Source organism: Trichechus manatus, unplaced genomic scaffold (genome assembly GCF_000243295.1).
Source record: "Trichechus manatus latirostris isolate Lorelei unplaced genomic scaffold, TriManLat1.0 scaffold00048, whole genome shotgun sequence".
In the NCBI taxonomy this organism is placed as follows: Eukaryota; Metazoa; Chordata; class Mammalia; order Sirenia; family Trichechidae; genus Trichechus; species Trichechus manatus.
Genome location: NW_004443984.1, coordinates 3342045 through 3367464, shown reverse-complemented (window position 1 = coordinate 3367464; position 25420 = coordinate 3342045). Strand labels below are relative to the sequence as shown.

Below are 25420 nucleotides of genomic sequence, written 5' to 3'. Positions count from 1 at the left end.
TCTGCCAAAATTCTCAATCTTGTCTTATATGTCTTTGAAAATATTAAGTGTAGTTATTTTAAAGTTTGGTAATTCCATATCTGGATACTCTATGGGACTGTTTCTGTTATCTGTTGCTCCTCTCTGAGGGAGTTGCCTGAGGCGGGTGGCTTCTGAGGAAGTCTTGAAGAATGAATAATCATTTGCCAGGTGAAAAACTGGGAGAAGGGCTTTCCTTGAAGAAATAACATGATGTGCAAAGAGCCTGGTGCAGCTGGGGAGCTTGGAAATGGATGTGGCTAAGGGCTGGGCTGTGGTATGTATGGGGCCGGGAGGGATGGTTGTGGAACCTTTGGGAGTGTGGCTGAAGACTGGGAAGTAGTGTGCATGGGGCAGGGGATGGTTGTGGAACCTAAGACATGAGGCAGGAGAGGAAGGTAGGGGCTTTGAATGTTACACTTAGGAGTCTGGTCTTGATCCTTGGGGAGATCTGTAGGGGATGGAGGTGTGGATCAAGATTTTCCATCCTCCTAGTTAAAGTTCAGAAATCAGGTTTGGAGATAGTACACAGTGAGACACAGGAATCAGGAGATCTAGGTCCTAGCCCTAGCTCTGCCATTAACCTGATCTTCTAGGGCCCTCAGTTTTCATATTTGTAAAATGGGGATTTCTCAGGGCTCTTTAAAGCTTTGTGACCAGGGTTCTGTCCATTCAGGTATTGTCAAGACAGAATGAAACTGTTCAGAGGGCAGGAGAGGAAAAGGCTTGAAGTCCCTACTTTCTCAGGTACTGACAGGCTCCAGACATCTCTCCATGCCTCAAGTCCTGAAGACTCTTAAAAAACCTTCCAGCACCCCCAAGGCCCCACCACCAGAAGCTCAGCTGCACACCACAGCAGAGCCTCAGGATGTGGAGATGAATCTTCTGAGCTTTGTAAGCAAATTTTTACAAATATGAACCTGGCACTTAAGAATCCTCCTGTGCATCCCCAGCATGGAGAAACTGCAGCACACCTGTCCCCTGAGCTCATCCCAGTGAGCTGCCTTTTTGTAAGGAGAGATGATTGTCCAGCGTGAAGGAGCCAGCTTCATCCGGGTAATCTTGGATTTCAACGTGGGCCTCCTGTTTCCTGGGCCAGATCCTTTGGCAGGCCTCTGGCAGCTTCTCTGGCTCTCATGAACCCCCAGAATCATTCACCCCAACAGGTGCACCAAAGCAGCCAAGAACTTGAGTCAGAGGTCAGGAGAGACCTCTGGGTGAAGGAGCAGATGGGGACGAAGAGTGATGGGTAGCTGGCTCCTCCCACTTCCCTCCCTAACCTTCCCTCCCAGGTCCCCAAGGCTCCTGCCTCTATCTCTTCAGGCTTTCTCTCGTCAGTCTGGAGTCTCAGGTTTTTTTCCTTTTGAGCTGGTCTCAGTCAGGGGCTAGAGACCCTTAACGGCCCACTCAGGTTTTTTCCCAGGCTTGTAACACAAAGCCCATAACCATAGAAGGGAAGTGGGGTGGGGGAATCCCCCCTTACTACCTGGCATGCAAATGAGGTTCAAATAGACTACAGAAGGGATAGTGGGTGAGGCAGAAACTGGCTGCAGAGTCAACCTCTGGGTCTTCTGGGAGCCTGGGTGGGGGGCAGAGAATCAAGACTTAATCAGTGAATTCTAGGGCAGCCCCAGAAATTACATACATGCCTGTGGCTTCAGACAGACCTGGATTCAAGTTCAAATGAGATTAGCTCCACTGTTTACTACTTTGAGCAAGTCACTTAACCTCTAAGCCTCAGTTTCTTCATCAGGAAGATGGGTATAATTATAAAACCTACTGCACATCCTCAGTGAGTGAATAAAGTGAGAGAAGGTATAAAGGACAGAGCACCATTCAATCAGCTTTATGATTCCTCTCACCGCCCCACCCCAAGTTGAGACTTCACAACCCCTTTCCCACCCCAAATCCCCTTCTACTACAGTCTAGCCACCTGCCTGTCCCTCCACGAGTGCCCCTCCCATCCATCCTAAATTGACACCAACTGCCCACCTGTTATTTTCATTACCCAAATCACAAATCACTAGGCCTTAAGAAACTTCAGAAACAATCCCCTTCAGTCTTCTCACTTGAAATGGGGAAACTGAGGCCCAAGAGAACGAGGGGCTTGCCCAAGGGAAGGCTGTGATTTGTGCTAGAAGCCAGGTTTTCTGACTCCTAATCCAGTGCTCTGTCGTTTTCACAGAAATCTACCCCCCGCTTCTAATGTTCCCGAGCCTTCATTCCAACCTTGTCTTGAAACCGAAATCTATCCCCAATAATTTCTCCTTCAGCAACTATCTCCTGCCCCAATCTACTTTTTTTTTTTTTTTTAAATCTATAGAATATTGGCTATGTGTCAGCACTTTTAAATGGGTTATTGCACTTAATCCTCTGGCAGCTGTTTTGTTAGAGGCTCAGAGAGGTACACTTTCTGGCCCCTGGTCTTAGAGTTGGCAGATGATTGAATGATGAGTCAATCCCCAGGGTCCATAACTCCATGCCTAGGGCCCTAGTCACTGGCCCACAGTTGCCCCCTTGGTTTGCCCACCTCCCACCCCCTGGGATCCAGCTCGTTCCTTATCCTGAACCTATCATCTGCCAGGGCTTTAGGGCCCAGGGGCAGGTATGATGAACTCCCAGGTCTGTAGAAAGAAAGCAGTCCCCACCCCTCAACTGACCCTCCTTCCTCTTCCACAACCCCGCCTCCTCCACTTCCTAGTTCAAAAGCAGCCAAGCTGAAACAGGTGTACAAACAGCCCTGCACTCATCTCCACAAGCTACTAGGCAAGAGAGCCTCCAAGATCCTCTGAAGATGAAGGGCTTCTTCTTCCTCCTACTCACCACCAGCATTCTGCTCATGATTCAGGTAAGAGCAGCCCTTCAGACCCCCTGGCGCCACCACCCAGAACCCACCACCCAGAACTCCCCAGACCTGTCTGGGACAGCAGGAAAGAAATGCAGGCTTCTGGGGATCTAGCCTTCTGCCATGGGAGCAGAGGCAGACAGGCCCCAGCAGGGAAACCACGGACTCAGGCAGCCTCGTTGCCCGGCCTGCCAGCCCTCTGGCTGGAATCAGATTGCTTAGCGCTGCCTCTGAACAAAAGCTGGGTAGTTGAGGCTGGGGAGCACTTACAGGGTGCAAGGTATGCTGGGGTAACTGAGGGGTATTGTGGAATGGTAGGGAATTAAGAGGGTTCGTAAGACAGTCCTCAATGAGGATGGCATCAACCTACAGGGAGCCTGGGAAAACAGTCCTGTGGAGGGGAGGGGACATGAAATTGACAAGCTGCTCTGGTTCTGGAGATGGTAAGGGACCCCACAGGGGAGAGAAGCCTGGGTGTTTGGGGAATGCAAAGAAGAGAGAAAACTCATTCCAGAAACAACTGGATCTCAAAATCAGCTGCTCTTCTGGGAGGCGGTTTTGGCAGCATCCCATGTGCCCAGAGGGGACTAGTCAGTGTAGGAGACAGGAGCTATCAAGTTCTTGATCAAGACCAGCTTGATCAAGCATCAAGCTCAGTTTTGATTACTATCAAAAACAGCTTCATCTCCATCAAGAACAGCTTGATCAAGCATCAATCTCAGTCTGATTGTCATCAAAAACAGCTTACTCTCCATTAAGAACAATTTGATCAAGCATTAAGAACAGCTTGATCACCATCTGGCCATCTCTTCATGGAGGAAGTTCCACCTTCCCCACCCACTCACCCACCTACCCACTCATCCACCCTTCCCCAAGTGCCTTCTCACTCAGTCCTGTCTCATGTGACTCTCACAACTGTGAAGGACTCTTCTCCCTATTCAGAAGACAAGGAAACTGAGACTCAGAGAGGTTCCGTGCCTTGCCCATGTAGTAAGGTCAGGGGCTGTGGGCACAGCTGCTGGGTCTGACTTCCTGCAGAACACCGGTTACAAGCCCTCCTGTATCCTTCAACACTGAAGGAGCTGGTGGCCTAGAGAGATGAAATAAAGGTTTGGAGGGCGGGGGGTGCTGAGCCAGGGACCACCTCTGTTGCTGCCTGTGCCAAGGCAGGAAGCAGCCAAGGGGGCGTGCCAGGATCTTGTGGCAGAGGTAGTGGTCATATGCAAAAGAGAACTGAGCACTATTTTACTGGGGGAGGGAGGACTGTATCTTCAAATAACAAACACGAGATTCAAAAGCCCCCTGAGTGCCCCTGACGTCTCCTCCTGCAGGTGCAAGCAGCGTCCACAAACCACACCACCAGGAGAACCCCCACGAAGAGTGGCACCCCTGCGCTCAGCGGCCTGGGCAGTGGCAGTGCCCTCCTCCTCCTGACCAGCACCCTCATCCACCTCTTCCACTTCAGCTGAGATGACATGCCTCAGCCCATGCCCCTGAAACAGCCACCATGACTAGCAAGGTCTCCTTTTCCTCTAATCCTTGGGGAGCATTGATGCCAGAGATCACCAGGTTTCGGGAATCGACAGGGCAGTGTCTTGGGGGCAATGGTTAAAACAGGGAAGTCCTGGTGTGGAGGGGCAAGTGCCTTACAACTGCGGATCAATACAGTTATCTCTGTACTTGGAGTGGGGTCCTATGTGTGGTCACTGGACAGCACAGGGCCCTAGGAGCCAAGTTTGTAGTCGCGGCCCCCATCAGCTGGAGGGGTGGCACCAGGGAGTTGCCACTCCAGCTTCCCTACCCAAAAATTCCAAATGCTGAGGGCTCTTGCCCTTGGAATCACCTTGCAGGGACAAGGTCCAGACCTGTCATCCCTTTTTAGTTGCATTTGCTTCACCCGCCCCTTGGTGTCTGGGAATGATGGTCCCAGAGGACACCCCTGCCCCCGACCTAGACCCTGGATATCCCCAGTTACAGAGGCTCAGAGAGCCCCTCAGTCCTGTGAGACCTGGCACAGAGCAGGCTCTTAGAACACATCATTTGGGGTGACTGCATAAAGGGCCACACTCACCAGTTTGTCCGGTCCCAGGGCTCCCTCTGGTGGCAGAGGGAGGCCTTGCATCCGAGCCCTGGAACTGGAGCAGGGAGGGGAGAAGCCAGCCTGAGTGTTGGAGAAGATGGCAGGTGGACAAAGTGCTCTCCTTGGCCCCCACCCCACCTCCCAAATGTCAAGATGCACAGAGACGAGGGTACCTGGGAGTATATTAGAAAACAGCTTACATTACAACAACAAAACCTGTGAAAACATTTCATCCCAGCAACACCCTCCAGGGCTCCAGGAAGGGACGAGGGAGGGGAGGGGGGCTCAAAGCACGTGGATGGTCCAGATCTGGGAGGCCCTGTCCTTGGCTGGCTCCCACAGCACCACGTGGTCCCGGTCGTAGCCCTGGCCTCCTGGGAGAGGAGGGCGGTGAGAGACAGTTAGGGACAGGTGGGGACTCCACTGCCCTCAGCCCTCTCAGGTGCCCTCTCTCCCCATACACATCACACCTTACCCTTCACATCCAGGATCCGTTCTTCAAACATCTGGCTGCAGATGTGGCCCGATTCCTTGATGCTCCATGTCTGGCGGGGCAGGCGGCTCTGAGCCCACAGCACCACCTTGGAGCCCAGGCTGGGGGGCCCAATCACCTGCAGACTCATGGTGGGGGCCACCTGAGGCCCCAGGAGGTCATCAAGCACTGTTCTTTCCCACAGGGACTCCACAAAACCCAAGATGCCCTCAACACACCCAGGCTTGAATCCTGGCTCTTATGGACTGTGTGACCTCGGGCAAATATCTTAATCCTTCTGAGTTTTGGCTTCCTTGGGGATGGGAAGCTGGTTGTTGTAAGGGTTCAAAATGAGAATCATAAAAGGGCTGGGAAAATATTAACTCCTCCAGGAAGCCTTCCATGACTGACTCCCAAAGCACAGGCTTTAGTATCAGATAAGCCTCTGATCCCAGCACCACTTATTAGCTGTGACTTTCAGCAAATTACTTAACCTCTCTGTGCTTTGGTTTCCTCAGCTGTAAAATGGGGAGTGTAATAGGACCTGCCCCATAGTGCTCCATTAGGATTATACAAGGCGTTCATGTGAAGGGCTTAATACAGTGCCTGACACATGGCAAGTGTTCCCTCTCATTCTAAGTAAAAGACGAAACCCTTTCAGTGGCCTACAGAGGCCTGCACCCTTCATCTGACCTCATCTCCTGCTACTATCTCCCTCATCCACTTCGCTCCAGCCACGCAGATGGCCTCGCTTAGTCCTAGAGCTTGCCAGGCATGTTCCTACCTCAGGGCCTTTGCACTGGCTGTTCCCCCTGCCTGCAACACTCTTCCCTCAGGTATCTGCATGGCTGCCTTGAAATGACAGCTTCTCAGGAGGGGCTTCCCTGACCACGCTATTTACAATTTCCAGCTCCTTGACAGTCCCTATTCTCCTTTCTTGATTTGTTTTTCCTCTATAGCACTTTAGCCCTGGTGGCGCAGTGGTTAAGAGCTTGACTGCTAACCAAAAGGTCGGCAGTTCAAATCCACCAGCCGCTCCTTGGAAACTCTATGGGGCAGTTCTACTCTGTCCTATCGGGTCGCTACGAGTCGGAATCGACTCAACGGCAATAGGTTTGGTTTTTTCGTTGGTCTATAGCACTTTGCATCATGTAAGCTACTAAGGTATTTTACTCACTTCTATTATTTCTCATATGTCTCTCCCCACTAGGATGTAAGCTTTAGGAGGGCAGGGGTCCTTTCTGTCTTCTCATTGCTGTATTCCCAGCACCCAGGACAGGGACTGGCACATAGTAGGTGCTTAGTAAATGTCTGTAGAATGAATCTGTCATTATTAGTAAGATTCAAGTCCTGTCACAGGATATCAGAGCACAGAGGTCCATTAGAAGCATCTGTTTCAACATTCCTGTTCTGCAGAAAAGCATGACTCGCCCGGGGTGCACAGCCTGCATTCTCCACCTCCCAAGGGCCCCCAAGGCACATCTCTCTGTCTGTCTCCCCAAGGTGGGCCTATGAGTGCCTGGGGCCCTGGTGTCCCTGTCCCAGCCCCCAGCTGGTACCTGGTTCTTCAGTAGCCCATCCTCGTAGTACCAGATGCAGCTGTCTCCAGCTCGGGGCTCAGAGACCACCACCCGGCCCGCCTTCATGTCCTCCACATGGTCTGGCACTGCCAGGAATCCCCCCAGGGCCTCATTCCAGAGGCGGAAATAAGCCCGGCGCTGGTGGGGAGGGGAGCCAAGGGTCAGGGGTCCCTGGCCAGGGATGCTCCCACTTGGTCCCCAGTACCCCCCACTCTGGTGCCCCCCAGAATCAAGGTCCCACCCTCCTTCCTGCCCCTAAACCTTCCTCAGTCATGCTTCTAAGTCACTCCTTCTTTCACACACGTATACTCAAAAACACATATGTAGCACATACCTACAGTTCCATGTCCACAGAGATCCCACAGGTGTGTGCAGACAGACACACTGACAGATACGCCCACAGTACACGTGGTTGTACAGACATTCACAGCAGACACAAACACACAAATACAAACAGCCATCCAAGCTCACACATCCTCACTGACACAGGTCTGCCCCACCTACTCCATGACAGGCACTTATGCTTACTAAAAGGACGGAGGAGTGTAGGAACCCAGACATACACACACACTCACAGAAATAAATGCACACACCTGTGTGCCACCATGTGGTGACCACTGGACTAGACATCGGACCTGTCTCCCACAAATCAGCCTGGGCTCTTGGATGGCGGTGACGATAATAGAAATAATAATCATCACCGCTGACGTTTGTTGAGTGCTAACAGACACAAGCACTGTTCCAAGGGTTTTACACATATTACTTATCTTCAATCCTCATATCCACCCCCACAATATATATTAACCTCATTTTAAAGATGAGGAAACTGAGGTCTGTAGAGGTACAGTACTTGCCCAAGGTTGCAGAGCAAATCCTTGTCTACTTCTCTGGGCCTTTATTTCCCCATCTGTAAAATGTGAGGGATGGAGATAATTTCCAAGATTTCTTCTAGCATTAATGTTTGAGTTTGTGAATAAAGGAATTATACAACTACCTCCATACAAAGACACACACACTCACCAGTGTCACGAATATGGGCATGCACAGTCGTAAGCAAACTCCCACGGATGCCCGCACATGCCCAGACCCACAAGTGCACCTACAGAGCACACAGACAGACACATGGCCACAAGTGACATCATGCACAGAAGTACCCTCAGACACGCACACACATGCACATACACACACAGACCCCATGGCCATGACTCCACGTAGATGCACACGTACATAAATCCACACGGGCAGACACGTGCAGATACAACGTATCCCAAAGTGAAATGTGCTCATGACTGGTGGTTGGTACAGGAAATAATTTTCAGACCTACGTGGATAAATTTATTTTTAAAAATTTAACAGTAATATATTTATTATAATGTCTACTAAGGAAAAATTATACATGTACATCAAACCCATGATTTCATGGATATTATTCCTTTGGACGAGGATAAAGTGAAAAAAAAAAAAAAAGTGAGTTGATTTAGAGAAAAATATTAAGTGGATCAAGGTTCCAGAAGAATGATGATGTGGAAAAATTGTGACAATGCTTGTGATGGTTAATTTGATGTGTCAACTTGACTAGGCTATGGTGCCCAGTTGTTTGGTCAAACACTAGTCTAGACATTGCTGTGAAGGCGTTTTGTAGATGTGATTAACGTTTACAATCAGTTGACTGTAAGTGATGGAGATCGCTCAATTACCCTCGATAATGTGGGTGGGCCTCATCCAATCAGTCGAAAGCCTTAAGAGCAAAAATTGAGGTTTCCAGAGGAGAAGGAATTCTGCCTCAAGACGGTAACACAGAAATCCTACCTGAGCTTCCAGCCTACCAGCCTGCAGATTTCAAACTTTCTAGTCCCTACAATTTTGTGAGCCAATTCCTCTCTCTCTCTCTCTATATATATATATATACACACACATATATTTAGAGAGAGAGAGAGCATTTGTGTATTAGAGTTCTACAGAGAAACGGAAAAAAATATATACACACATACGCATATCCACATACAGAATACACACACACACACATAAGCAGAGAAACAGTGTGTGTGTGTGTATGCATAGATATAATCTCTTTCTCTGTAGAATCCTGACTGACACACTGCTACACAAATGCTGAGTTCAGGAAACATGGGTAGATCACACCCAGACAGGTCAGCATAGACACATTCAACCCCAGACACGCAACTCACCTGCTTGATGGGGTAGAGGGAGCCCACCCTCTGGGTCCCGCTGTATGTCAGCCAGTTGGTGATCTCACAGCTGCCCGCCAGCCACTGGCGGCCCCGGAAGTCGCTGTGCTCACACAGCACCCAGCTGGGTCCAGAAAGTGCCAGAGACACAGAGAGGAACTCAGACAGACAGACAAGTAGAGGAGGAAACATGGACTTCAGAGCCTTCCATATCTCCTTTTCTCCCAAGGGCATTCCTAGCCTGGAGTTAGGTCCTGAGGGTAGGGAGGGAAGCTTGGAAGTAGATTTGGGGTTTTCAGGGCAAAGCAGGGTCCTAGAGAGGCCAGCTGTGCCCTGGAGGGCTGGGCTCCAACCCCTGAAAGCCAGTGACCCCTCTCAGTCTGAACTTCTCCCTCCTTGGTTGGAGGAGGGTAGGGCAGAAGAGGAGAGGGGGAAGGGGTGGGAGACATCCTCGCAGCAGCCCCCACATCCCCTGGGCCTCCTAAAACACTCACATGCCCCCCTTGATCCGCACGGACAGCACATGGTTGTTGAAGCCCTCAGCTTGCAGGCTCCGCACCTCGCTGTTGAGCTCAATCTCCTTCCCCTCAAAGCACTCCAGCCCGTACAGGAAAATGGAAGGCTCTGAAAAGTGCTGGGGGGCCGGGGAGTGGAGGAGGGGTGAGGCCACAAGAGCCGTAGTCCCAGACTCAGCCCCAATAATCCCAGACCCCTTAACCCCTAGATCTGTATTTCAGGCTGTCTTCCCTCCTGAGCTCCACGCCTAGGCCCACTGACCCCAATGCTGCTGGCTAGGGTCCTCAGTATTCTCAGATGCCTCATATGCCAGACTGGGCCTGGAGACCCCCTCAAACCTCCTACCTGGAGATGGAAGTTCTAAGAACTAATAGCCCCAGGCGGAAACATGGGGCTCATTCTACATATTCTCCTTTTTGTCCTCACTATAACAACAATCCTAATAATAATAGTACATACTGGTAATAATAGCACTTCTCACTTATTCACAGTGTACTACGTGCCCGATTCTGTGCTAAGTGCTTTACCTCATCTCATTGCTACTTCTCAACAACTCTAAAAGGCAGATGCTATTATTATCCCCACTTAACAGAGGGAACCTGAGACTGGAGAAGGTAAACTCTTGCCCAAGGCCCCAAAGCTGGGCTTCGAAACCAGGTCTGTCTGCAGAGCCCAGTGCGTAACTGTAAAGAGTTTGGATGCCTGGGTTAGAACCTGGCTCTGTTATCAGCTGGACAACCCTGAATAAATTGCATAACCTCTCTGTGCCTCAGTTTCCATATCTGTAAAAGGGAGATAATAATAGTAAGCATGTTTCATAGGGTTGTGGTGAGGATTAAATGCCTTAGTATGTGGGAGGCCCTGAAAATGCTGCCTGGCACAGAGCATGCGTTCAGGAAATGTTGACTGCTCTGACTAGGTGCCACCACCCTGGCCTGTCCACTCAGTCCCCAAGTCCTACAGACTGTATCCCCTTAATATGGCCCATGTCAGTTCTTTCCATCTCTTCCCTGGTCTAGGATGTCACCATGTATTCTGGGTTACTGTAGCAGCAACCTGTCATTCCTCCCTGCATAGAACCACCACCTCGGCAGTGCCAGCCCCCACCCCACCCTGAGCAGCAGCCCCTCCCGCGCCTGTACACTTCTGTATCTAGACACATCACTCTGCATTACTATCTTTATGTCCATGAGACCATGGGTTCCTTGAAGGCGAGGTTGTGTCTAATTTTTTTCAGTGTCTCTATTTCAGGTGGTGCAATGGTTAAGTGCTTGGCTGCTAACTGAAAGGTCAGTGGTTCGAACCCACCAGCCACTCCACAGAAGAAAAGACCTGGTGATCTGCTCCTCTAAAGATTATAGCTTAGGACACACTATGGAGCAGTTTTACTCTGTCGTATAGGGTTGCTGTGAGTAGGAATTGACTCGATGGCACACAACAACGTCACAACATTTCAGGATCTACCTCAGGCAGGAGCTCAATAAACATCTAGTGGACTGAACTGGCTGTGAAGTCCCAGGGTCAAGGGGATCTGGGTGGTTCTGAAGAAGACTGGGTTGTAGCCCCACCAGCCTACTGTGTGATGAGAAGAGGTTCTGTGCCCAGGACTTGCCCAGCAGCTCTCCTTGCCTCAGGGGTTCCCTGACTGTGGATGGGGGCACTCACCAGGGGTACCTTCTGGAGAGAGCCCAGGACCGTGGAGACTAGGCAGCCCATGGCCGTAAGAGTGGGAAACTCGCCCTCGGAGAGAATGTGCTGGTCACCCTCAAAGTTCTTCTCATCGAACAGGATCCAGCTGGGGATGGGGGAGAGGAGGGAATGGGAGTGGGTATGTGAGCCTACCCCATTCTCAGCCTGCTCCGGGCCCCCTGAGATACAGAAGAGTGGATGCAGACCTGATCCCCCTAGTTCAGGAGAGGTCCAAGAAAAACAGGCACTGCAGCAGCAGGGACTGAGGTCAGGCTCAAGAAAGGACTTAATGAAATCATACTGCCCCTATGGACCGGAATTTGGCAATATCAAGCAAACTACATGTGCAATTACTCAGCAATCTCACTTCTAGGAATCTATCCTAAGGACACTCTTCAAAACATGAAATGACACATTGACAAGGCTATTCATTGCAGCACTGTTTGCAGTAATGTGATAATGACTTGTGGCTATGTAGGGGAAAGGTCTTTGTTTATTAGAGATGTATAACTGAAGTATTTACTGGAGAAATTTTATGATGGGTCTGGGATTCAAAATACTCCACAAAAAAGGGGGGGAGGTTGTTATACTATACTATCTAGGTATGTACGTTTTATATTGTTCTTTAAAACTTTATTTGTGTGTTTTAAGATTGATCGACTCAGGAGGCTAAGGGGAGGAAATCATCTTTTTACTGGAAAGAAAGCCTTCTCCTGCAGCCCCGATTATCAAGCTGAGTTAAACGTTTCAAAGCAGGTGCGCCCACCCGCACCCCCGAAGTACTCTCCCCAGCCCCCACTTTGCCGCATTCACCTGCCGCCGTGGACCCGGCAGGACTGGGGCTGGAAGGAGGGGGGCAGAGAGGCTTGGTCATCCTCGAAGGAGATGTGGTCGCCCAGGAAGTCGGGGCCGGAGAAAAGCTGAATCTGGGGGCAGAAAGGGGAGATGAGAGCGAAGGAGCGCGAAACGGTAGGGGAGAGGATGGTGAAGAGGGGGAGACGTCTGAAATGAGGGGAGAGGAGACCTACGCTCCTAGCAGTTCCCTACGGAGTCTCCTCCTTACCTTTGAGGCAAAGTGCAGATTGTGCTCCCCGACCTGAAGGGAGGGACCAAAATTTCGAGATTTAAGAAGGGTACCAAGCCCTTAGCCTCAGCACCTCTGGTTTGCATGTTTCAGACCCTTCAGCGGCTCTGCTTCTCCCTAGCCGGCATCAGCCCCGCCTCCTTCCAGAGGCCCCGTCCCCTCCCGAGATCCCCGCCCTGTCTTTCCAGTCTCCATTCCCTCAGCGGAGAGCGCGTCCCTGACTCCAAGCTCCGCCCCTCGCAGAGGACCAGCCCGCCGCTGCCGCACGCACCTGCAGGACCGGCTGCAGCGAGACGAGGGCGCTGTTGCTCGCGCCCCAGTCCTCGCAGTTGCGGTACACGCCCTTCTCCAGCACGTACTGCTCCCCGGAGAAGCCTACCTCCTGATAGGCCACCCACCTGCAGGAGGGGCGGGGCGCAGGTCGGCGGGGGCGGAGCCGGCACCTCCCTGGTACCGCCCCCGCCCCGCCCAGCCCGAGGAAGCCGCTCTCACTCACACGCCGCTGAGCACGTGGATGGCCTTCGTACACGGCTGGTGTCCCGCCTGCTCCACGTCGGGCAACGCCTCGGTCACCTCGACGCTGGGCCCCTTGAAATCCATGCTGTCAAACAGCACCACGGCCGGGTCCGCGAAATCCTGGGCCCCGGGGACAGTCAAGCTTCAGTAGAAGCCGGCCCGTTCCGTCCAAGAACAGAAACCTCTGGGAGTGCCCAGACCCCAGGGACGCAGCCCACCCAGGAAATTCGGGATGAGGCATCAGTGCAGCCTGGGGAAGAGTAGCAGGAGGGAGAGAGGCTAGACCTCCGGGAACACTTCCAGGTGCTCTGGAGAACAGGGAGAGGGGTACAAGTTCACCCCTTGTAAATTGTACTAGAGGGAAGCCTGGCTGTAGGCAGAGGTAAGAGGGATGGCCCAAATGCCCTCGCTTACCGTGCGGATGACCCGCAGGGAGGTCAGCACCTTGTCGTACCCTCCCCAGTGTGACCAGTCGGCGTATTCCCCCTCTTCCAGCAGGTACTGGTGGCCCCGGAAGCCCTCCTTCTCATAGCCCACCCAGCTGGGAAGGAAGAAGATGGACAAACAGTCGCAGGAAGCCCATGAATGGATAAGACAGCTGCCCCCACTCCCAGGTGCCCAGGTCACTCCCTGCCCCAACGGTAGAGGCCGGTGGCGGGGATGAGGTGGAAGGAAGGGTGCTGAATCCTCACCAGCCCCCAAGGACCCTCAGGGACCCCACAGAGGCCAGGTTGGGGCTCTGGCTGTCCTCTGGCTGTTTCAGATTGTAGATGTCTCGGCTCACTTCCCAGCTCTGGCCTTGAAAACCTGGAGCCTCAAACACCACAGCCTGCGGGCATGAGAGTGGAGGGGTCAGGTTGGTGGGGAGCAGTCTGGGCCCAAACACCAGCCAGCCCAGGAGTGGCTCTGCCCAGTATCAGCCCAGAGCCCTCACCCCTCACTGAGCCCCAGGACTTTACCTATCTCCTGTCCACTCTGATCTCTGACCTGGTCCTGACACAGCAAAAGCCAGTTCCCAGTGAGTTCGTCAGGCTCCATCCTCCCAGACCCAGCTTCTGACCCCCAGCGCCCTCTCTCCTGTCTTCCAGTCTAGGTCACACAGCCACAACCTCCCTGAGGCCCTCTTTGACCCTGAGGCTCTTACCTTGGGCTCCCCTGGTCTCTCCACGCTGGGACAGCCCTGCAGAGGAGACAGAGCTGAGATACCAGCCCAGAGTTGGGGAAGACAGATGGGCTGGGGACCCAGGATTTTCTTGATCCTGAGACCCCTGAAAATGGTGACTCATGTCCTCCCTTTTTCCCTGCCCCTTGGTCTAATCCCGTCTCCTCTGATCCACGTGCTCAGTGGGAGCCCCCAGGCCCTGCCTCTTCCCACAGACTTCACCAGACCGGGGGTGTGTCCTGCCCCTTACCAATGTCACAGGCTTCAGGGAACCAACACTGGGGTCGGATGTGCCACAGGCCTCCAAGGTGGGGTACTCTCCAGGCTCCAGGATGCAGGGCGTGTCCTCAAAGAAGGGTTTGGGGTACAGCAGCCACCTGGGGGACAGCAAAGAAGCTGCTGCACCCTAGGTCCCAAGGGACACAGATTGGTGGATGGGAGGGAAGACTGAGGAGCAGGTCTCAGGGGGACCCCCATCAAGGGAAATCTAGAGGACATTTCAAAGCCCCATAATCTCTTGCAATAGCCACCTTATTGGCTTCCCCGGCCTGGCCTCCTCCCCCTCCCGCCTGAATTTCGCACAGCAGTGGCCGAGTTCTTTCTAGCACACATACCTGCTTTAGAAAACCCAGTTGAAAAAAAAACAAAACAGTAGTTCCCCATTACCCTCACAATAAAGCCCAGTAGCACAAAGATGCCTGTGTGATCTGACCCCTGCCTTTTTCCAGGCCTCACATCTCACCACTTGCCCCTTACACTGGCCACACTGAACTTTCAAAGCCTGGATCTCTCACCTCTGGGCCTTTGCATGAGCTATTCCCCCTGCTAGATACACTCTTTCCCCATTCATTCAATTAACAAATACTTTGGGGCAACTACCCTGTGCCAGACCCTGCTTTAGGTGTCAGGGATACAGTAGTGAACAAAACAGACAAAATTTCTGCCTTCATGGAACTTAGATTCTTCTTTGTGCCAACTCTGGCTCATCCCAGCTGAGGTGCCCCCTCCTCCAGGAAGGCTTCTGTGACCATGACCACCATCCAGGCTGGTTTGGTGCTTTTCTGTGCTTCTGCAGCCCTATGCTTCCTACCACCATCAGCCTGATGCTCTGGATTGCCACTGTCTGTTTACTTGCCTGTTCCCACAAGTAGACTAAGCACTCCTTGAAGGCAGGAACTGTGTCCTGTCACCTCTGTGTCCCCAGCACCCACCATAGTAAATATTAAATTTAGAGATTCCAGAACAGCCCAGACTCACAGTCCTGTAGAGACAGTGATAGATGCCACCTGCAGGGGCTTCCCTAAGTCCTGGGAGTTCTCTAAGGCCTGGGTTAGCTTCACCTGCTCCCCTTTGAGGTCCTCCTCAGAGAACAGGCTGATCTCCGGGGTGCTGTAGTCCTGCAGAAGGAAAAGGGTAGAAATTGAAGTGTCAAACAATCCCCTTGGAAACCACCCCTGCCCCCCAACTGCTTCCCCAAGTGTACCCAGCCAGGGCCCCAGGGGGCTTCTGGAAACCTTTGTGGCCATTTCTCCCAGATGTAGGGAGGTACCTGGGTGTTCTCAGCAAGGTCTGCCAGATGAGCCTGACAGCAAATCCCTGTCAGGCCCAGCAGGAACCACTGAGGTGCCATGCCCATCCCCCTGCCTCTGAGTAGTCTGCCTTTCAAGCTGGTAGAGGGACAGGCAAGACTGATGGCTACTGAGGTCTTTGACCCTTCCTTTAAGCACAACTCCTGCCTCGGCCCAGACTGGCTTCTGCCCCCATCTCATCCCAGGGAGCAGGAGGCCCTCTGCATTCTTGGTGTTTCTTCCTCATTAGGACCGTTTTTCACTCATTCATTCATTATATGCTTATGAAACATCTACTGAGTGCAAGGCACTTCCCCAGGTCATTTATTCCTGCCAACGAGTGTTATTACTGCACTCACAGATGAGGAAGGTAAAGGTCAGGGAAGTTAAGCAACCTTCCCAAAGTCACACAGCTTGTAAGTAGCAAAGTTAAGAATAGACCACTGTAGTTTTTGTACACTATTAAACCACCCAGCACCTCCCACATGCCTGGCACACAGTAGGCGCCCAATTAATACTGAAGAAATCAAATGAATCCAGGTCCATCTGACTTCAAAGCCCTTGTTTTCTCTCTTGTACCTTGTTACCTGCCACACAAAGATGAATTTATTGTGAGAGGCTCACAATAAATTATCCACAAACATCTGTGTGTTTCTGAGAAGCTTTGAAAACTCTTGTCCCCTCTTTGCCTGGCTGGACCACTGCCCTAGTTAAGACGAATCATATCTTGTCATCTCTCACCAGGAGGATTATAATAGCGCTGGACTTGGGCAACTTACTCTTTCACTTAAAAAAACCAAAATGTCTGATAGGCCCCAGCTCTCTCTTCTGGGTCTCTCTAGTGCCAAGATGGTTTTTTTGTCAACCTTAATTTCTGTAGTTTACAAATTTGTGTGGGAAAACAATAGTTTTTGGGTTTTTTTTCTCACTTTACAAATATGAAATTATCAGTGTTAACTATGCCTTTTCAAACCACACCCCCCTTCCTCAAAATTCAGCAGTCCCTCCTGCACTGGAAATCATAGCACTTCCTGGTTTCCAGGCCTCCACCTGCCAGCCAGAGAAATGTTTCTAAATCCCCAATCTGGTTATACGGCTTCCTGCCTCAAACCCAACCTCATATCCTGGCTTAACCACGAGGCCTGCAGGGCAGAGAGCAGTTTTCCCCTGCCCACCCATCGCCGGGCACAGTGCCTGGCACACAGCAGACATCAGTGAGCATCTGTGAACAAATGAATGAACAAATGCCCCGTGGCATCCTCGGGTCTGACTGTGGGCCTGAGAGCCTGGGCCCTGGGTGGCAGGTGACTCCCATGGAGAAGCTCACAATAAATTATCCATAAACATCTGTGTGTTTCGGAAGCTTTGAAAACTTTGCCTGGCTGGGCCACTGCCCTAGTTAAGACTCATCATCTCTAGTCATCTCTCACCTAGTCCTTCTCTAGCACTAGCCAGCACTTCCCCAGGCTGCTTTCCCAAGCTGGGGCTTAGCCTCTGCCCGGCCCCTCCCTCTTCAAGCCAGCCTCTGCACACTCCCCAGAATCCCTTTCTTCCCCACTCGGCTCCAAGATCAGGAATCTATAGGTCCGTCCATAATTAAACGCCAGATTCCAGTTCTAGGCAACCAAGGCTGTCTCCCTCCTCGGACTGGAGTGTCTCCTCCCTCTGACTGGCACGTTTCCCTCTCAGAATAGGATTCCAGAGGGCAGGGCCCATGGCAGACAGCAACATATGGTCTCCTATCCCCATTCTTAGCCCACTCACCTGGACGACCCTCCTCAGAGAGCCAATGCCTTTGGGACTCCATTCTGTCCCTGGGGCTCGGAGTTCCACATCTCCTTCGGGCAGGACCAGCTTCCGGCCCCGGAACTCTGGCTCTTCATATAGTACCCAGCTGTGGGCACAGAGACCCCAGGGTCACTGGGTGGCAGGGGGAATGTACCCACAAGGCAGCTAATCGGGTTTCTGCTAGGTTGGCCCAGACACTTCTCACTGTCCCTCACTCCCCAGGTTTACAACCAGGACCTCCACTGGGCACTCCCCACTCACCAGCCTCGCACCACCCTTATGGAGGCCACAAGGGCCCAGCCTGAGGCATCGGCAATGTCTTCCCAGACCTCCCTGCTGCTGCCCTGGCAGCTGGGCTCCGAGAAGAGAATCATCTAGAGAAGGCACAGAGGGGATCCTCAGGCCCTGTCCCCAGGCTTCTGCTGCCCCTCCCCCACTGCTCCCATACCCCTACCTTTCCAGGCCTGGTATTCAGCTTGCCCTGGGTCTTCAATGCTGGACTCTGGGAGAGAAGGGAATGATAAGAAGTCTTATGGGGGTTGCCTCCCCACAACCTGCCATTCCGGGGATCTACATCCTCCCTATTCTCCTGTATCCCCAAGAAGTTGGCCCACAGAGTATGCCACACTTGTTCCCAATCCCCAGGGGTCTCATCAACCCTGTCCCGGGGTTGGGTGCCCATCACTCCCCTTCCCCAGCTTTGGAGCCACCAAGCTGTTGGGAATCCACAGCGCAAACCTCCTGTAGTACGGATGGGGAGACTGCGGCCCAGAGAGAAGTGGCTAGCACAAGGTCCCACTGATCTAGAGCTCAGACCTGAACCTCCTGCCTCCCGAGACTCTGACTCCCAGTATAATGCTCCTCATGCCACCCAAAGCCCTGACACAGGTGAGGTCAGGCCCCTCCCTTGCCACCCAGGCCTCACTCACCCACCCCTCCGGGGACTGGGCTTGGGCAGGCTTCTCTGGCGCTGGCCTTTCACTGCAGAGCAGGGGCAACTGTCCCGGCACCTTCTTGAGCCCCGGTGCCCCATGGGGCGGCAGAGCAGATAGTTTTGCACCCAGTGGCTCCAGGGTGGGGGCCTCCTTGGTGGCAGGCACCAGACTACCAAAGAGAAGGCTGCCTCCAAGACGGGAAGTAGGCCTGCTGCCAGCCTGCCGCTCAGGCTCCAGCTCTGGGTGGGAGCCCTTGGCATCTGTTACATGCTTCTTCATCATCTCCAGAGGGGAGAGGAAGTCCTGGGGAGGCTTGGCAGTGCAGGGTTCCCAGGAGGGGCTGGCCCCAGCTTTCTCCTGCCTGCGCTGGAGCTTCTCATCGTCGCTCAGGTAGGGGTTCTCTGGTTCCTCCTCCTCCTCTTCCTCCTCCTTTTCCTCCAGTGCTGGCACCTCCTGGGGGCTGGGTCCCAGCACCCATGGCCCAGGCTGGTCCTCCTGAATGGTGGGCAGCGTGGCGTACATAGCCAGGTAGGAGGAGCGGGGGGCTCGTGGCAGCCAGTGAGTGCGGAGGATCTCGGGGGGCTCCATGCTCCGCAGGGTATCCAGGAAAATCTCCAGGTCCTCAGCCAGGGCCACCTCATCCTCCTCTCTCAATGGTTCTGGGAGCATCTTGTCCTCAGTGGAGTCAAGGACAAGCTGGGACTTCAGGCTGGCCTCTGCTCCCAATGGCATGGGTGCGAGGGGGCCTCCTAGGCTGGGGGACACCTTGTCTACTGAGGAAGATGGGGCAGGAAGGACAGCAGGGCCCTGGACAACTACTTTCTGGGTAGAAAATGGGGCAGCAGAAGCACCAGAGTCCTGGACAACCTCTTTTTGGGTGGGAGACAAGATGGGAATGCCTTCAGAGCTCTGCACAACATTTTCCTGTTTGGGAGATGGAGTAACAGGAGTAATTGGGCCTTGGTCAACCTCTTCCTTGGTGGGGGAAGGGGCCAGGCTGCCTTTAACACCCTGGGCAACCTCTTTTTGGGTGGAGGATGAGCTGGGGCTGCCCTCTGGGCCCTGGACAACCTTGGTTGGTTTGAGGGGTGAGGCAGCAGGCGTACCAGGGCCTTGTAGTACTTCTTTCTGGATGAGGGATGGGTCAGCAGGAGCACCTGGACCCTGTACAACCTCTTTCTGGGTAAGGGAGAAGGAAGAAATACCTTCAGAGTCCTGAACAACCTTATTGCTTGGGGAGGACGGAGCAGACATACCTTCTGCGCTGGGGGCAGACTTCCTTTTTGCAGAGGATGGAGCAAGTTGTCCAGGGGCCATGGTGACCTCATTCCTCACCATGGGCAGGGTGGTGGCAGCCGGGGGATCCGTGAGTCCTTTCTTTTTTACAGAGGGCAGGTCATGGGGCACCCTGGGCCCGAGAGTGTGCTGAGTCCTGGGGTCAGTGGGCATCACAGGCTGCTCTGGGGGATGGACTAGGCCCAGGGAGGGGGTATGGGTCTGAAGTCTGGGAGAGGCGGATCCTGGTACTTGGTCCTGAGAAGTCTGGAGAGAGAGTTGAGTGGGACTGGAGGCTCTCTGCACCCTGGGGGCCTCATGGGTCCTGGCCTCTGAAGCTCTGCCCTGGTCTTGGTCTGGGTAGGCTGCAGGGACATGCTGGTATTGAGGTGGGTGAGTGCTGGCTAGGATACCTGCAGGGGCCAGAGCAGATTGATCCTTTGGCTCTGTTGCCCCAGTCCCAGGTGGCTGCCCCAGGACTGCCCCTGTTGTGCTGTCCAGACCTGGGTTCCTTGGCACGATGACTGTGGGCCTGGGAAGCTGAATGGCAGGTGGGCTGCGCTCAGGAGGCACAAGGCTCGTTAGCAGCTCCAGGGCCTGGCTGTGGTTGGGTGAGCCCTCAGCCCGGGGGCTCACCACCACTGCCCGGACCGTGCGGGCAGCACTGCGACCTCTGGGCAGGGCCTTGCCCGGTAGCACCGGCCTCACGGTCACAGAGCTGCTCACCCGTTGGTCCACCTGCCCTTCCACCACTGTGGTAGTCCGCACAGTGCATGTCACCCGCCGCTTCTCACGGATCCGGGGGCCCTCGCTGGTGAGACCCATACCTGGGTGAGGGCTCAGCTCACGGGGCACAGGCAGGGGCACCAAGAACTCATTCCTAGCCGGGGCTCCTGGGCCTGGGGGCTCAGTCCTGGGGGGCTGGGGGCCGCCATCACCCTGGTCCACAGCCTCCTTCAGCCTCCCCACTGGCCTCTTCTTCTTGGGGGTTGGTGTGTACTTCTTGGAAAAGATGGGCCCATGGCTCTGAAAGCTCTTTGAGCCAGCCCCATCCTGGGGTCCCTGGTAATTCACAGTCTTTTCTTCCTGTGTAGCAAAGCCATTGACTTCCTCTTGACAGTGGCTGTACTCGAACATCTCCTCCCGGGGGGCTTCCATCTGGGTCCCTGACACCAGAGACACCTTATGAAAATGGTGTCTGATCTCCTTCTGAGCAGGAGGCCGCTGCCGCCACATCAGCGTGGCACTCATCACTCGGGCCTTGGCCCGGGCCGGGGGCCCACCTGCCTTCTCCATGTTGGGCCCCGGCAACCTGTCCTGAGGGGTCCTTGTCTTCCTGTGGTCCAGCTCCCTGCAGGTGGTGCCAGGAAGAAGACAGATGAGTGTCAGGGGATAGTGAGGGTGGCTCCCCACAATACAAAATAACCACTCCTGCTGAGGTCAGGCTGGGTGACCTTGAGCAAGTCACTTGACCTTTTGGGCCTTTGTTTTCTCATCTGTAAGATGGGCATGATACTCCCAACTCTGACTTAATTCATCAGGGCCCCTCATTCAACCCTATTCCCACTTTTAGGCGATCCCCTAGGCCAGGGTTCTTCAAAGGGTGGAACTAAGGACTAAGCCTGGAAGCAGAGAGAAGGAAGAGAGCAGAAAGGAATATGAGGCTGTCTGTGTTAATAGTAATAATAACGACAACAACTGTGTATTGAGGGCTTACTCTATCAAAACATCTTGCCAAGAGCGTTACAATTATTGTCCTATTGAATCCTTGAAGAACCCCATGAGTTTGATACCTCATAAAGAATAAATTATTAATAAATCGTAAACAATCCCATTTTACAGATGAGGGAAAAAAGGCTCAGAGAAATTAAGTAACTTGCCCAGAGTCAAACAGCAGCAGAGTGAGGACTTGAATCCTGGCCCTGAAGTCCATGTGCTTAACCACTATACCAAATTCCTTAATGTATTTATCTGGTAAACTGAGACTCTTTGGTTTTGGGGTTTGTTTTTAAAGGGAGCCACAGTTCTCCTGGAGGGGCCAGTCTCCCACTCCCTGACTCTAGGAGCCCCTTCCAGCTGCACTGACCAGGAGGACCATATTCTCAGACCCCAAGGACCCCAGAGAGGTCTGCCTGTTCATCTCCAGCCTCAGGACCAACCTGTCTTCAGATCTGTACCTCCTCTCTACAAGGTAGCCCCCAGAGACCACACCCTGGACCAGAAATGGACCCACTGCCCCCAGCTTCCATGATAAGGAGACCCCTTCCCCCACTTCCACCATCCTCCCTCCTGAGAAGGTGGTGGAACCTAGAACTTTGACCCTGCCCTGTGTCCCCAGCAGTGACTCAGGTTTTATGAGGGGCAGAGATGAAAGGGGCTGAGGTCCAGGGAAGCTGCTGAAGCCTAACCTGACTCCAGGACCACTGGTGGCTATGACAGTGCCTGACCTGGTCTGGACATTTAGGGAGTTTGGGGGCATGGGCTGCAATGGATCCCCATCCATTCCCCTGGCTTCCTGAGAGCAGGACACACCAGACACCTGAGGCCCTGGGTCTCAGCCCTTCACTCAGTCCTCGCTACTGAGCCCCCTTTCTGCTCATGGAACCCCTATCCTCCTCACTAGGACTCCCCCACATGGAGCTTCACTCCCTCACTGAGCCCCCCCATGAGTCCTTGTCCCCCTCACTGAGTCTCCTCCCCATTTCTGAATAATAACAACTACCATTCACTAAGATTACTTGTCCCTGGTAGCACTGATAATAAGTGTCAGAGCCTGGGTTCTAACTCATTCATCCATTCATTCACTCATTCATTCAATATTAATTGTGCCAGGTGATGTGTTAGGTGGGGGTTAAGCTCATCCAAAGCGGACTTCCTCATGAAGGTGGTATCCTAGGAGTCCAGGGGTCAACAAATTAGACATAAAAAAACAGGAACCACATTCCGAAGGCCCCATGGGCTTTGGCAGAATACGAGGAGAGCAGCTTCAAAAGAAGCTGTCGGTAATCAGATCAGATCTTGTTAATGACCTCCTGACCAACAAAATTCAATGCCTTTCTCAACCCAACCCAACTCCTGGACAACACCCCTAATAGTTACTCATTCTGCAAGCATGGGTTATTTGCTTCTGCTTGTATACCCCTAGGGACAAGGAGGTTACCACTTGACAGTTCACCAGTCCCATCCCTGGACAGTCATGACTGCTATGTTCTTCAAACTGTGCTGAAATCTGTTCGCCTATAGCTCCCCTCGCCCCCAACCCTTTATCATTGCTTTGAAAACACACCTTAATGGTCCAGGATACCCTTCCTGGGCCAGTCAAAGTGCCCATTCCCAGGAGCCCTCTCATCTCCAGGGCCCCAGACCAGAAGTGGATTTGTTGGCATGGTGACCTGTGATCTCCAAACAAGATGTGTGGGGCTGGGAAGGGAGAGGCTGGGGTGGGGGGAGGGAGTGTGGGAAAGAGCTTTGTCTAACCCAGCAAGTCTTGGATTCTCCCCACTTACCTGTGAGTCACCCCCAAACTAGGCCAAACCAGTCCACAGGCCCACACATCGGCAAGCACATGCTGCGTCACACGGGCTCACACAGACCCACTGAATCACACAGGCACAAAAACACACACAGACACTTACATAGACATGCATAGTCAAGGATACACACAAACACACAGGCACACACTGAGACTCAGACACAGTCACAGTTATAAACACACTCAGAGACACAACACACACACAAATCACATACATATACACAGAACACACAGACACAGTGACACACCCGTGCACACATTCACAGTACACAGCTAATTTACACTCATGAGCTCTCCTCCTCTTGAAACTCACCTATACTTGAACACAGACACACACTTGGGTGCACATATATCTTACACACCCCCACTTGCAGCCCCAACTGTGTCCTGCACACACACACCAACACACATATTTGCCTACTCCTGGCTCAAAGAATCCTCCCCATAAGGGGACATACGGGATGGTGTCTGGGTGGTCATCTTCTTCACTCTCTAAGTGAGCCCCAGCCTCCCACCTGAGTCTGTCATTATTCACCTGGGCCCAAAATAGCCAGGGAGTGGCAGGGAGAGCCCCGCATCCCCCCGGCTGAACTTCCCACTTCTTCCTTTCCCCCCTACTCGGGCCTCTTGCACCCACCTTCCCTCTCTCTGCAGCCCTTCTCTCCTCCCCAGGCTGGGGCACCCAAGCAGGTCTCAGGACAGGCCTAGGACCAGGCCTACTGACGCCTGCCCAGAAAACCTGGGCGTCCCTGATTCTGCCTCTGCTAGTTACAGTGGCTGCCAAATCCCACCTCCACAGGATTACAGAGAACCCTAGAGCCTGCAAATCAACCATACTCAGGCCTCTGCTTTCTGCACAAAGAGGCCTCTTTGAGAGGCAGGATAGAGTGATGGTTAAAGCACAGGCATTTGTGTTAGAGAAACCTAGGTTCAAATTCTGGCTCCTTCCTTTCTAGTTGTCTGAATTTGGCCAAGTGAATGAATCTTTCTGAGCCTTCGTTTCCCTGTTGTAATTGGTGGCAGGGGAGGGAGCAGTATTAGTCCCTATTTCATGGAGCTGTTGTGAGGATTAAATAAAATTATGCTTGGAAAAAAACTGTAAATGGCAGCCACCACTATCATCATTAGGAACTTTTCAAAGCCCTGCCTGAGGCCCAGTGCCCCTTCCTGGTCATCTGGAGGGGGGGGTGGGGGTCCCATATTCATCCCCTCCCCAGTAAGTTTTGGGGAACCCACCCTTCCACCTCTGAGCCTACCAGGCAGATTTAGGAGAGTCATTTCAACACAAATAAAAACCAAGGCTTGGGAGTCTCGCCTGTTCCTGTGGCCGCCAGCACAGAGCCAGGTAGGGTAATTACTGCTGCGACTGAGGCGTTATTAATAAGCATCCCCGCTGTTTCGGCAGCCCAACTCTCTGGAGTTCAAAGCATGTTCCTGTAACTACCTCCTCCTTCCTCAGCTCCAGCTACCAAATCCATTCAACACTTCAAGGCCCAGAGAGGTTAAGCCACTTGCCCCAGGACACCCAGCACCTTGGCTGGGTGCCCCTTTCCAGGCTAAGTCTATGGCCTCCAGGACAGAACCGAGAGTGGCAGGTGTTGTTGAGAAGGTGGTCCCATCCTCTCTGGGACAGGGTTTCCTCCTGGTCAGGTGGGCAAGGGAGGAGAGCAGCAGTAGCCTGAGGGTAGAGGTAGGGGAGGAGGGCAGAGTTGGAGTGGGGAAGTCAGCCCGAGTCAGCTCTGGCTCAGGGAATTGAATGAATGAATGGGCCTCGAGTTGAAGAAGCCCAGGAACGAGGCAGAGAGACCTAGGAGGGGGCAGCCAGGCCCCTCTCCCCTCTCACCCCACCGTCCCACATGGGGACCGACCTCTGCTCACCGTCTGTGTGGGGACCCAGATGTCCACCTAGTCTGGAGCTCCTGCCGCTGGGCTGTGCTCTCCTGATGCAGTCGGGCTCTCAGCTGGGGCTCCTGGGGCGGGTCGGTCGGGCACCCTGTGATGGGGCGGGGCCCCTGGGGAGGCTCCTGCCAGCCCCTGGGTTCCTCAGGGCCACAGGGGTGGGGATCTGGTTGGGCCAGTTCAGGCTCCTCCCTCTCCTCCCCAGGTGCCTGCCCACACCCCTGCAGGGTGATGGTGATGTGGTAGCGGGTCCTCCTGGTAGAGGGACGCGC

At 53.3% G+C, this 25420-nt stretch overlaps 2 protein-coding genes across 2 annotated transcripts; one reads left to right on the top strand and one right to left on the bottom strand.

Annotated features, from left to right (window-relative positions):
- Window positions 1-2733: 2733 nt before the first annotated feature.
- On the top strand, window positions 2734-4543 carry LOC105756313 (CAMPATH-1 antigen-like). The gene is made up of 2 exons (XM_012555735.2): window positions 2734-2866; window positions 4195-4543. Exons 1-2 carry the CDS (start codon window positions 2813-2815, stop codon window positions 4330-4332), a joined length of 192 nt encoding a protein of 63 aa, XP_012411189.1. The 5' UTR covers window positions 2734-2812; the 3' UTR covers window positions 4333-4543.
- Window positions 4544-4622: 79 nt separating this feature from the next.
- On the bottom strand, window positions 4623-25278 carry CRYBG2 (crystallin beta-gamma domain containing 2). The gene is made up of 20 exons (XM_004377083.2): window positions 25128-25278; window positions 18437-21068; window positions 17962-18009; window positions 17769-17881; window positions 17484-17613; window positions 15409-15548; window positions 14402-14528; window positions 14134-14169; window positions 13682-13818; window positions 13404-13530; window positions 12970-13109; window positions 12745-12871; window positions 12453-12485; window positions 12203-12315; window positions 11366-11495; window positions 9679-9818; window positions 9185-9308; window positions 6975-7133; window positions 5419-5578; window positions 4623-5317 (listed from the first exon to the last, which is right to left on the bottom strand). Exons 2-20 carry the CDS (start codon window positions 21011-21013, stop codon window positions 5229-5231), a joined length of 4650 nt encoding a protein of 1549 aa, XP_004377140.1. The 5' UTR covers window positions 21014-21068; window positions 25128-25278; the 3' UTR covers window positions 4623-5228.
- Between the last annotated feature and the right edge of the window lie 142 nt (window positions 25279-25420).

Coding starts and splice junctions, on each gene's coding strand:
- LOC105756313 (XM_012555735.2), top strand. CDS start 2,813: ATGAAGGGCTTCTTCTTCCTCCTACTCACCACCAGCATTCTGCTCATG. Junction 2,867..4,194: donor GCATTCTGCTCATGATTCAG/GTAAGAGCAGCC, acceptor CTCCTCCTGCAG/GTGCAAGCAGCGTCCACAAA.
- CRYBG2 (XM_004377083.2), bottom strand. CDS start 21,013: ATGGAGAAGGCAGGTGGGCCCCCGGCCCGGGCCAAGGCCCGAGTGATG. Junction 14,170..14,401: donor CCCTGAAGCCTGTGACATTG/GTAAGGGGCAGG, acceptor TCTCCTCTGCAG/GGCTGTCCCAGCGTGGAGAG. Junction 13,531..13,681: donor CTGAGGGTCCTTGGGGGCTG/GTGAGGATTCAG, acceptor CTTCCTTCCCAG/CTGGGTGGGCTATGAGAAGG.